The following is a 12,710-nucleotide window of genomic DNA, read 5'->3' as shown; positions in this document are numbered from 1 at the left end:
ACGCAGTCTCTCACTCTCTTGCACTTCCCCTATTAGTTCTGCATCTATGTATTCCCTTTTCTCTCGCATCAACATTTCATTAGCAAATATTGCAATAGTAATAAATTTTGCAGCACTCACTGCATTGCATTACATTGTTTTGTTAGTTAAATATTCGTGTGTTGTATGCAACACCAACGTATGCGCATGTTGCAACAATTGCTTTGTTTGAACGTGAGCAAAACTGCAAATTGCTTAGTGCTTGTGTGCAATAAATTTTTGGAGTATATTTTGCCTGTGCGGGGAACGTAAAGAAATACTTAAACAATGGCTATTTATTGGCGACAAATATGTAAATATATGTGTCTGTATATGTATACTATAGTATTTGGTTGTGTTGAATACAAAATTTTAAATTTACTGCTAACGAGCTATTTTGTAATAAACTTATAGAAATTATTTATTTAATGCATGCAATTTGTTTGGAATGTTGGTGACAATGCAGCCGAGTTTAAAATTATATTATATAGTAAATGGAAAATAGTAGTGTGTCGAATACTTTCAAAGTGTGTGTGAACAATTATTTTTTTAATATAAAATATAGAATATGCTGCTGAGAGAAATACAACAAATTTGTATAGATTTGTTACAAGGCAAAGCAGTGTCTTTTTGACACTTTAGCTGCGTGAGAGCTTTCGATATGGATAACTGATGATTTACATTTCAATTCAACCGGGCTATTCGGGTCATGTTCTTCGATCTCTGATCAAAATAATGAGTCACGTATTTTTTTTTTTAGATTTATCGGTAATTTTGTTTTTCGGTTCAAAATCGATTGGCGGCATAAAACACCAGAAGACAAAGTACATATGTTCTCGGAGTGTATGTGTGAATCATATAATTCGGAGTATTTGGTGCAAAAAATATTTTGTTTAATAAAGAAACGTTCTATGTTCTCTAAACTGAATTGTATTCGTCGACACCCCAAACTTGCGCCCCATGAAGCATGATCGACCTAGAGCACGCATCATAAATTTTTAGTTTGTTTGAAATGCAGATTCAAAGATTATTAATATATTTAAGTCAAGTTGCGTTGATAGCGGTTTTAAAATCAGCAAGCTTCAGATTTAAGTGTATTGTATGAGAAAGTTTGTATGTAAGTAGCACGCCCACATATTTATATTCGTTAACAATCTCGATACTCTTGTCGTCCAACTTCCAATTCTAAGAAGAAGAAATTCTGCTACAGTCTCTAAACACCATGCATTTCAACTTGGTCGAGTTTACTTTAAGGTCCCATTGAATGCTATAATCGCGGAGAATATTTATTAGCAAAATGACCCTGTATATATAAGTATATAAAATTCCTGTAAATTCTTGCGAATGCACCAAAAGTTTTGAAATCTCCAATATGCAACTGCAAAATATGTTCTTCAAAAAGCTCTGCTTAATCATGTAGGCATCCTGCGTCTCATTTATATGCCTTGATTTATCGCATTTTACTCTTCCTCCGTCTACATTTTAAATATCCCAATTCCAATTCAAACACACCGCCACCAAACTTTTGTTCGTTTAAATTCTCGTATACCTTATTCCTCCCAATTAATATAAACATAATTCAATGCCTGCAGTCGTAATCTTTGCCATTTTCCGCAATTAATTTGCACAAAATTCCAAACAACCAGTACCCACGCCAATATTTTAATTTGCTGCTGCTTTCTATTCTTCCTCAAAACACTTTCTGGTCGTTCATTTGTCTAGCAATTTAAAACGCATACACCTGCACACAAGCACTTGCAGCCCCTGCTGAATAGAAATAAAAATTGATCACAGAATACGAGTACGATATTTCCATTGTCTTTTGCTGAGATTTCTCTCATCGTTAGCGCGTGTTTTCCGGTCCTTTTCTTTTAAATCACAAATTGCATTTCCGGCAAAGATTCTCAGTAGACAAACCTGACCACCAATGACCCGTCGAGCCAACAACACACAAGCTCACAACGGCCCATGCATACTTACATATTTCTGGGCGGCTGGGTAATACTTCATTCCGTGACTGATGGTGAAATATTTGCGGAGCTGAAAATAGAGGCGAAAAGTAACAAAAAGCAGAAGCTACCAAAAAATCAAAAATAAAGCATAAAAAAGTCTTAGTACTGGCATCCGGCAGCTGAGGCGAACAATGAATGGCCAGCAAAAATCGAAGTAGACGGAAATTGAATCAATGAAGATAGTAAGCCAATGCAATAAAGACATTCCTACGAGTAGAAAATGTGATTGTGGCGCGCTTTAAGTGGATATAAAAATTTGGCAAGTACGAGGAATTTCTGGAAGCAAAAACTGTTGAGAGATAAAAAAAATTAGAAAAAAAGAGAAAAAAACTTACCAAAAATCGAAATAGAATTTTTGAACAGCCTTTTAGTCACTGTTTATACCCAAATACATTTGGGATTGTGTTGGCAGTATAGTAGTATAGGTAACTCAATGAAATGCACCCAAAAAAAAATTTATAAAAAGGTTTTTGCACTACATTTGATTGATCTATGGAGCGTGTGAGTAACTTCTGCTGTATATCAAAGCGATACTCCTTTGTGCAAAAAGTGCTTAACATATAAAAGTTGCACAAAGTGTAAGTTTCTTCCAATTATTATTTTTTTCTTAATAATTAAACTTACAGTAGTCGATCAATAAGTATCCGCGCGAGTAGTGGAGTCAGTTTTGCTCAAACCTTTTTATTTTCCTAACGACAAAAAAACGAACGAACAAACGGTGCCCTAGACTCACTTTCGCTGGCTGCCCATAACCTAAGCTTAATTTAGCTAGTTGGACATGACTTAGTCTTGTCTTCACTGTGGTTAGATCAATAGCTTTTTTATTTTTTAGGGTGTTTACTGTCATTTTTCTCAAACCCGGACGTGATATGTACAGATCCAAAACACAAAACATACGCTAGCGGTGATTTTCAGCATCTTAGTTAAATTTTTTGAATTTTTGTTCGTCATCTTGGATTCGCCATTTTGAATTTTAAAAACCTGTCATTGGATTCATATTTAGCAAACTTAACAACTCATGAGTTGTAATTTATGTGAGCTGTTGCTTTTCTTACTAATATAGGGCCCGTCATCTATCGTTAGGGATTTGAACTAGGTATTATTTGAAGAATGGTAACACTTAGCTGTCATCTGATTTGACAGAAAATTAATTTTATTCTTCCGCTGAACGAAAATAGTTGTGTATACGCTCAAAGAACGCTGGGAAATATTGCGACATTACTTTGAAAATCATGGTAATGTTGCAGAATGTGTACGAAAATTACGTACGGCAATGGGAAGAAGAAAAGCACCGAATGGAGCGTATGTGCGTTACTTTGCGAAAAAATTAAGAGAAACTTGGTTGCTTATTGACAAACCAATGCGTGACCAACCAAAAACCGTGCGTACACCCGAAAATATTGCTGCTGTGGCCGAGAGTGTTCGTGAATCACCAGGAACATCAGTTCACCGTCGTCACAATCGAAAATGTGTTGAAAAATTGGACCGATCGTATGGGATGGTGCATGGCTAGCCGAGGCAGCCATATGAATGAAGTCGTGTTCCATCATTACCCGGAAGGATTGTACTTCAAAATAAAAAAAAACAGTTTGGAAAAATATTGAGTAGTTTCTTTTTTATAGCATTTTTTATTCCGTAAAGTTATATGGCGGACCCTGTATAACTTAAACAAACCGTCTACGGCGGTTAACACGGACGAAGCCGCTCTTCATTCGTTGCTGAATCTTTTACAAGTAACTTTACAAACTAACTTCATTCTTAAACTAACTCTGAAATCTAAGGCCGTGTGCTTCTATCATAATATGGCCGGCGCGTGTGGAGGGTTGGGCTACCATTATCTTTTCGTTGAGTTCTGTGAAGTATTGGGCTACGGCGGCCGGAATTTCATGATTAGGGTTCACTAGTTCCTATCCTTCACTTTGGAAAAAACTTTGACTGTTCTACGGATTGTCTCCTGTAGCCCTGTCATCGCACTATTCGATTTCGTTGATGATGATGTAATGATTCACAGTATCAAAGGCTTTAGAGAAACCTTACGAACTAACTAAGTAAGTGGTTTGTTATTGAACCCAGAGCGAATGTATTCCATTACCGTAAGCACAGCTTTGGAACAAATGCGACCAGATCTAAAGTCAGACTGATACTCAATTAAAATCCTTCTTGCATAAGTGGAACACTATGTGATTGGAAATGAACTCTTGGAATACTTTTGATAACGCCGATAATAAACTAATTGGCCTATAGTTCTATATATTATATAATGTAGCATAAGGTCCAAATAATATTTTTTTTTTACCATTGGACACCTTTTTTTAAACCTTTGGTTGGACTCCCGGGTCTGGCCTTTTTTCGTGCTGTTCGAGAATCCTTTTTAAAAGGTTATATTCGTAAATCGATAGAAAATTAAATTTTAGGAAGCTACCTGGAAGCTCAGGTCATTAGCGGTAATAGAAATATTTTAAATTCACGTCAAATGTCGAAAAAGGCAGTCTAGTCAGACCCGGAGAATTAAAAGAGCTCTTTAAATGATGCAATGTAACTATGTATGTACGTGTGTGCGAATGAAATACCATAACCAAAAAATAATTTCCTCAGCAATCCTTTAACTATTTGTATGCACTCCCTTTCGAATTTTAAATAACTCATGAATTTTATTTAAACTTAAAAAGCGAGCAGCAATCACAGATACCCTCACTCATATAACCCCACGCCAAACACTTACTCACATTCATGCACTCTGTTCATTTCACCACTTTATTATGGACTTTCCGTTTTTCACTTTATTTGGCATTCACTAGCTTGGGGCCAAAAACGTCTGCTATTCACTTGAATTTGGTCACTGACTGTGCAAAGTATTCTGAGAGTGGAAAAATATTATTGCCAATATTTTCAACAAGTAAATTGTACACAAGGACATTCGAGAAATAGCAAAGGATATACTTTAATAAACATGCATTCCTACACTTAAAAATATGCATCCGAGCTTGTGAAGTTGGAGCAGTGGCAGCGGTTTGCTCGCACTGCTGCGTTGCCTCGCGCTGGTGTTATGATAATATAAATTTCAGTTTGTGTCTGCATTTTCTTCTTTTTTTTTTTGGTATCACCAACGTTACAGCTTCTTAACTAAAGCAATATTTTCATGTTTCGTGCTGTATTCTTACTGCGAGATGTCCTCCTGGTAGTCCATTAAATAGCTCGTTTTGTGGTAATCAAGTACGCTGCGCTGTTAGCCAGTATTATTTGTTTGAGCACATTTTCTTGAGAGGTCAATATAACTATGGCTTCCAAGGCATGCCACTAATTTTAAGGAGTTTTTTTTTTTAATATAAAAGCAATATATATTTATTTGAATTTATTGTCACGGTCATATAATACCAGAAGATTATTATTATTTTAATATGTTGAAGGAAATATTAAACCTCAACGTTTGGTTGGCAACTTTGCTCCTATTTTACTGAATAACAGCAGCAGCAAAATCTGCGCAGAAAACCAATTTAAACTCCAGGAAACCTGGTAGTGATAGCTATGCTACCATAATTAAAGGCTCAAGACTGGCTGGTCTACTTAAATGTTTCCCAATACAAATAATCTCACAGAAGGAACAGGCAAGAGTTGAGGAACTCCCCGTAGAAGAAATAAAAAAAATTAATAAATAATTGGCGCGTACGCTTCTTTTCAGTGTTTGGCCTAGCTCCTCCTCCTATTTGTGGTGTACGTCTTGATATTGTTTCACAAATGGAGGGACCTACAGTTTTAGGCCGACCCCGAATGGCAGATATTTTTTATGAAGAGCTTTTTCAGGACAGAAATATAAACGGAGGTTAGCCATTGCCTGTCGAGGGGCAACTACTATTAGAAAAAAACGTTTCCTTCATTTTGGTGTTTCATGCTCGGAGGTTTGAACCTACGCACTTCCGAATGGACGTCACGCACCAACACATTCGGCTACGGCAGAGTGTACGGAGTGTACCATAAATCAGAACTTAAGTTCGACGATATACACTTTCGCCAGACTTAACACTAGACGGTTGTGCAACCAAGAAAGCCGCCAACTGGGTACAGAGTTAAACAATTGTCACGAGGACAATGTACCGGGTGTACCCCCAATGACTGTATACCTACCGCGAAAAGCTGACGTTCAAAAAAAGAAGAAGCCTATTAACAATAGGCATCGACTACAAGTCAATAAAATCAGTCAAGAAGAGCAACTGTAGGATTCTACAGATTCAGTACGATTCCCGCCCGATTTATGAAAAGGACACAGTAATAGAGAAGCCGTAGCTAAAGCGACATCACGGGTAAAAAAAAATCCTGCAGAAGTTGTGGAAGGCTCAGATAAAGAAGCGAGAAAGAAGTTAACAATCAAGCCGACGTCAATTCTCGAAGCAAAATATTGAAATTCACAGATTACGTAACGACAGAGATAGCTGCTACCTCATGAAAGTGAAGGCAACTTGGAAGATGAAACCGCCAAGCATATGCTGACATTGTGCCCAGATACTGATGCTTATGAGGCATAAACACCTGGGTTAAAATATTTAACATGAGGAACATGAGGACAACTACTACAATTTATTAAGAAAGTTAGGATCAGAGAAATACTCTGAATCCATGTAGGGAACAATAGATATTTCAGGTAGCAGTACAAATCGCCTCATAATAAGAATAACTCCGCGCTGAATGGGTGGGATTTCGCTTCATAAACGCACAGCTGAGATTTCAGTTTATGGGTATCAGACAAAGTGTCTGCTTTTATTTTGAATAAAATGAGGATTAAGAAGTGGGAAGAAGAAGTTAAGTCCAACTGATTACAAGGGAAAATTTAGCAATCTATTTATATCCTTCACGCATGGCAACTATGAATAGTGAAAGGTGTTTTCATTTCGATTTCCTCCGATCGAAATTTTATTTCATGTACTAAAAAATATTGCGTCGTTCAGTGTAAAAATTATCGAGAAACTTGACACGGGATCCTGTGTTTCACACACTTGCACTCTTTATCCCCGCATTCTGCATAATATTTGGGGGAATTTCTGGGGTTATGGCGTTGCTTTCCTTACGAATATTGTTCGGGAATTTGAGGTTTAGTGTACACTTTCCCTTTGAGTAGATTCACAGGAAAAAGTTCGGCGCTGTAAATCTGAAAATGTTAGTTTAAAAATTAAAAAAAAAAAATTGAAATTAACCGATCGTAAAAATCCTAGGTACTCCGCACATGACAGCCAATCTTGTCAGAGTTTGTTTTTTATACGTTTTATGCCTTCGCTCGAACCACCTGGCACCAAGATGAGACTGCCGGAAAGCAAAATGATTACACCTCTTAAATCACTAAAAATTGCACGCGTATTTTGACTGCTTATTTACATTCAATTGGTTTTTGTTATGTTGAATACCAAACCGGCTTTAGCAGCAGCTTCTTATGGGTACAAATAAAGGTTTAATTGCAAAGTCGGAGTAAGCATGTAAAAGATGTACGCCTTCCAGTATATCTTCTCTGTACACTTTTGTATTCCCTTTTCGTGAAATTTCAAAGAAGTAATGCCTTTATGGGATACTCCCGAACAAACCATGACGATTGCTATAGATTGACTCTCGAGTCCTTGGTACAGTATTTTTTGCTTCTTGTGATGTTTTTTTTTTTACTTCTTGCACCATAAATTTTTTTTTCATCCGTAAAAATAATATTTTCATGCCCGTTGCTGGTTATTGCGTCTTTCCAATCTTATCTTCTTAAATTTTGGAGTTAAAATATGGCCAGAAGATGACCTGAGAAAAACGTTTAAATAGATTAATCGTGACGATGATCTGGAAGACAAACCCAGGTCTCTAGCCATGACTTTCTGATGCTTCTTCTTCTTCTTCTTATTCTTCCTCTTTTCTCATTCTTCTTCTTCTTCTTGATTGGCGTGATAAACGCTTTCGCGATTTTGGCAGAGTTTAGCAATGCGCGCCAGTCGTTTCTTTCTCGTGCTAACCGGCGCCAGTTGGACACACAAAGTGAAGCCGAGTTCTTCTCCATCTGATCTTTCCAACACAGAGCAGGCCTTCTTCTTCTCCTGCTACCACTAGCTGATACCGGATCGAATACTTTTAGAGCCCGAGCGTTTCTGCTTACTCAAGAAATTTTAGCGAATTTCGTTTCCACACAGTTTTGCGGCTCTGCCCTGCACTTTGAATGATTCGAGCAATACGCGAACATTCGTGATAACTGAGATTCGAGGAATACGCGAACATTCGCCATAACGTATTTCCACTCCTTGCAATGCAATCTTCGCGCAAGATTTTCTTTGTCACTCCATTCAATTTTAATCAAGTGAAATTTTAAGTCAAATTGATTTGGAATTTATTTTGCAAGGCATATTTACAAAGAAAATTCATAACGTGAACATTAAATCTAAAAGTTCAAAACCTATTGCTTTAAAAATATTGTAACAGAACTTTTATGACAGTACTCGGTAAAAAGTTTGTGCAGTCAATGCGAACTTTATCAAATTAATACTCTTCCTTTCAACTCCATTTCTCAGTTGCTATTTCTCCTGATTTGCTTGAACACTATTTTCTTGCTTGCTTTACATATAACTTTTTACCAAATCCAGTCTCATCTGGCCACCTCTAATTCTACTCCCGCCAACACAACTTTACAAATACTGTCAACATTTACTGGCTGACCATTTGTTTTATGTAGTTAATGTGAAAACGATTAACGCCCTACGCATTATGCACAAAATCAAAATAAAAATTGAATTCAGAAGATGCCAAGCATTGTGTTGCCAAAAGCACCCCTAAAGCTAAACACTCACAAGCCGGTTTACTTATTTCGGTTGGCTATTAAAAATATGGCAAAAACACTCATTTAGTCGAGTACCTTTGATGCTTGCTGAATGTCTGCAAAGTTTTGCAACAACAATGTGTCGCATGAATTCGTATTTGAATACTTGTGCAGCTGTTAAATTTATAAGCAGGTGGGTGCAACAAAAAAGGCACACACCCACACACACAGATATGTATATGTACATCCAAACAACCAACCCAACAAGACACATCACTTTCCGTTGCTTATTATGCTCACTTTAGTGTGACAGACGCACTTAAGCGTTAATTTCGTCGATTCTATTTTCACATTTCTCACTCACACTTGTTTACTAATCATCGCACTTGCAAAATCTTCATACACCACTTCAGATTTATGTTGCTCATACGCCCGGTAGCACCCAACGAGAGGATCGAAGAATGCACGCGCACAAGTCTGGACCGGAAGACAAAAAAAGTTTTGCATTGAAGAAACATTAGATTTCTGCTGCAGAGGAGTGTTAGTGTCAGGCTTGTGTAACTGTGTGTTTGTGCGGGAGAGTGTAGCGTGTTAATGTAAATGGCTGCGTACAAAGCAGGCGCGCGACTGAATGATGACAATTTATCATTGTTATTATGATATGAAATTTATGTGCAGATTTTTAACGCAACATTAAGTCTGCACTACTGTTGGTGCTGGTGAAGGGGACTGTTGAAGAAGACCAAAACAAATGCAAATGGTGTTATGTTTGATAGCTGTTGTGAGGAAGAAGTGGAGTATTTTAACTAATACACACATTTAAATCATTTAAGCCATTTTAATGCGCCTTATAAAACACTAGAATTAAACGCGCGTCGTAAGCAGGTCACGCTTCTCGTTTTTTAAATAATTTATTCTTAGCAGCAAAGTCATTTAAGCAGTTCCCGTTTATACCACCAACTTTTATTTTAGTTGCTAAACTCTCCACTTAAATCTCACTCTTCTTCTAATGCCATGCTACATATTTTCATTTCTTTTACAGAACTTCATTGTGCGCGGCTCAAGCCAACCCAACACCATGGCCGTGTCGGTGCGTCTTCCCCCGGATACTGGTCCCTACATTGAGCACTATTTGATTCAGTCAAACGACGCCATTTTGAGCTTGGAAAGTTCACGCTTCACATTCGATTCAATCCCAGCGCTGATCGCTCACTATGCACAGTGCTGTGATGAACTGCCCGTTCAACTTATACTGCCACGCGCTTTGCGCGAAGTCAGAAATCGTCAGCAACTCTCATCGCTAGCCCTATTGGGTCAAGAGTTTTGGCGCTATCCGATGTCTTGCCCTAAGCCACATGAATCAGAGGCTAATCTACTCGATGCTAAATCACCCAACTCATTGACTGAAACCAGCGGCTTGGGCACAACGGTCTTCAGCAACTCTGGCGCACCACAATCAGCGAAGGTCTTCAGTCCCACCAACAATCAAGGTGGCCTCTTTAGTCAGGCGGGCACACCATCAGACACTACATCCAGCATGAGTTCTTTCACCACGAGCGGTGGTCCACAATTGCAGCTAATGAGTCCGGAATCGGTGGACTCAGTAATACTAACCATGTCGCCGGTGGATGTAAATAATCACCGCAATGGCATTATTGGCTTATCGGGCGATACTTCGACTACGACAAATGGCAACCTTAGCACTTTTAAATCGAATAATCTCGTGATGGTGCCATCGAAAGGCAATAAATCCATCTCAGACAATGGCATACGGCCACAACGTCCCAAGCCGCCAAACACTCTCAATTTGGATTTACGCAAACCACCTGCGCCACCATTGCGTTGCTTCAAACCACTCACACCCAGCAGTCCACTGCCAGTGGACCATGCATTGAACTCGGCAAATAATTTTACTGTGACAACAACTGTTACTTTCTCAATGGAGAACAATAACTCACCCCAGTTTGTTGAAGTGACCACACCAGCAACAGCAACTAATATGATCGCCTCAAGCGCGCTCAACACAAATGCAACTTTCCAAACTTTCTCGAAACGTTTATCGCCTGAGGGCGAATGCAAAGATACGCTCTCGTCACAGGGTTCTTCGAATGGCAGCCGCTGGCAATCGCAGAGCAGCAAAGACTCGAATCACAGCCAAAGGAAGATCCTATCACCTTGCTCCGCTGGCACGCCCACAAGCGCTTTGGGCAGCAGCAGCAGCAAATCGCGACGCGCCAAAGCGCGCAAGGAGTCCAAACACTACCAGGAGTCTGACATATTGGAAAGTCCACAGATATACTGCCGCAGCGCATTGGGCGATAAAATCAGCGATTATGAAGACCTATGGACTCAAGAGTCGAACGAGCGCACCGGTTTGCTCACGAGTTTTAAGCCCACAGAAGGTGCGCAGGGTAAACGACCTGACTTGCTCGCAGAAACACGTAATTCCTAAATATTTTTTATACATACCATAAAAATAAAAGCTAATATTTTTTACTTACAGCCACTATCACCTCCCTAAGCGCCAATTTACTTTCACCTGCTAACTCCTCTGTCGCTTCTGCCAGTCCGCAAGGCAACAGTGATCCCTCGCCTACGCCCACTGCCAATGCCCCCTTTTGCGACACCCAACAACTCATACAGTTTTCCGCTGATGTCCAGCCACGTTCACGCGCTGGCCTTCTCTTGCCCGGTCTCATGAGCCAATCGCTTTCCGAAGATCAGTTCAAGGTTTGCGAACTGAACGAGGGTGACACTACACCTACAGCAGATACGCCTGCCTCACGGAGCAAGCAAGGCAGCCCCTTCTATGCTGAACCAGCGGATGCACTGCGTGAAGCAGGTCTTACAACTGCCAGCATACTACGACGTTCACAGCGTGGTCCACTCTTGCCTGCAAACCATCGGCACTCTGAGCCGCCGAAGAGCGGGCTAGCGCGTACTCCCATATGCCCATTGCTAATTCCCAAAGAATTCGAGAAAATCGCAGGCAGTCTGGATGAGCTCAAGAAAAAGCAGCAACAGGCGCCACAGCAAGCCCCAACACAACAACAACAGCCCACGAAACGCGCACGTGCACGCTTCGAGCAATGGCAACTTGACAGCAGTTGGGAGTTCATGGGTAAACAAGATGAGGATGATGATTATGATGAGGGTGCCGAAGAAACCAATACCAATAACAATTATGGCGATTATGATACGGAGGAACAGTGGCGCCAACAACCCGTGACTGGTCAAGAGAAGGAAAACTCATTGGGTCGCGAAGCAAACAAGGAGAATAAACCAAAGCCACTGACAGTTCATCAAATAATCGCCAAACGTTTCCCCGATTTGAATCTTCCAGAGCTGGTACGTTGCTCCACGCCACCACAACAAGCATATCTACAACAGCATCATAACGGCCAGTGCGGGCAAAAACAATTAAGCGAACATCATGGCAGCCAGAAGTCCTTCGACAGTCAGACTGGTAGTCGACTCTCGTCCTATGACAACGTCGGCGGCACTTATTCCTTCTGTCAGTCATATTTTAACGGCATCGACTCGGCGCAATCGGATGACGGCACAGTGTTCTCAGAACCATGGGACTCATCGCAATGGGACTCCATTAACCCGCAAGATGGTGAGTTGCATTCCCATTTTAAGTTTAAGTAAACTGTTTCTTCATTTCTTTTCTAAATTGATATTCATTTTTTCTGAATTTCCATTCATTTTAGATGCCACTATCGCTTCGGACACCATACACTTTTCAAAATGTCGCCCCGTTGTCTCAGAAGATGATACTATAATTGAAGAGCTGAGTACCAAAGAGAGCAATCAAGACACATTGAAAGCTAAGAAGTGCAATGGCAGACAAAAGGTCGCAACAATATTGCGGAATCCAAGCATGCGAGATCGTGAAATTCTGCGTAAGT

At 39.7% G+C, this 12,710-nt stretch overlaps 1 protein-coding gene across 1 annotated transcript in view; it reads left to right on the top strand.

The window, feature by feature from the left end:
* LOC129239179 (protein sprint) overlaps nucleotides 1–12,710 on the top strand; it is a 201,899-nt gene that overhangs the window by 150,180 nt on the left and 39,009 nt on the right. The window contains exons 4-6 of the mRNA XM_054874515.1: nucleotides 9,842–11,240; nucleotides 11,303–12,418; nucleotides 12,513–12,704. Coding sequence (XP_054730490.1) covers nucleotides 9,842–11,240; nucleotides 11,303–12,418; nucleotides 12,513–12,704 — 2,707 coding nt within the window. The remainder of the gene's footprint in view (nucleotides 1–9,841; nucleotides 11,241–11,302; nucleotides 12,419–12,512; nucleotides 12,705–12,710) is intronic.

Source organism: Anastrepha obliqua, chromosome 2 (assembly GCF_027943255.1).
Source record: "Anastrepha obliqua isolate idAnaObli1 chromosome 2, idAnaObli1_1.0, whole genome shotgun sequence".
Classification (NCBI taxonomy): Eukaryota; Metazoa; Arthropoda; class Insecta; order Diptera; family Tephritidae; genus Anastrepha; species Anastrepha obliqua.
The sequence above is the reverse complement of the archived record's forward strand: the minus strand, read 5'-3'. Positions and strand labels throughout refer to the sequence as shown.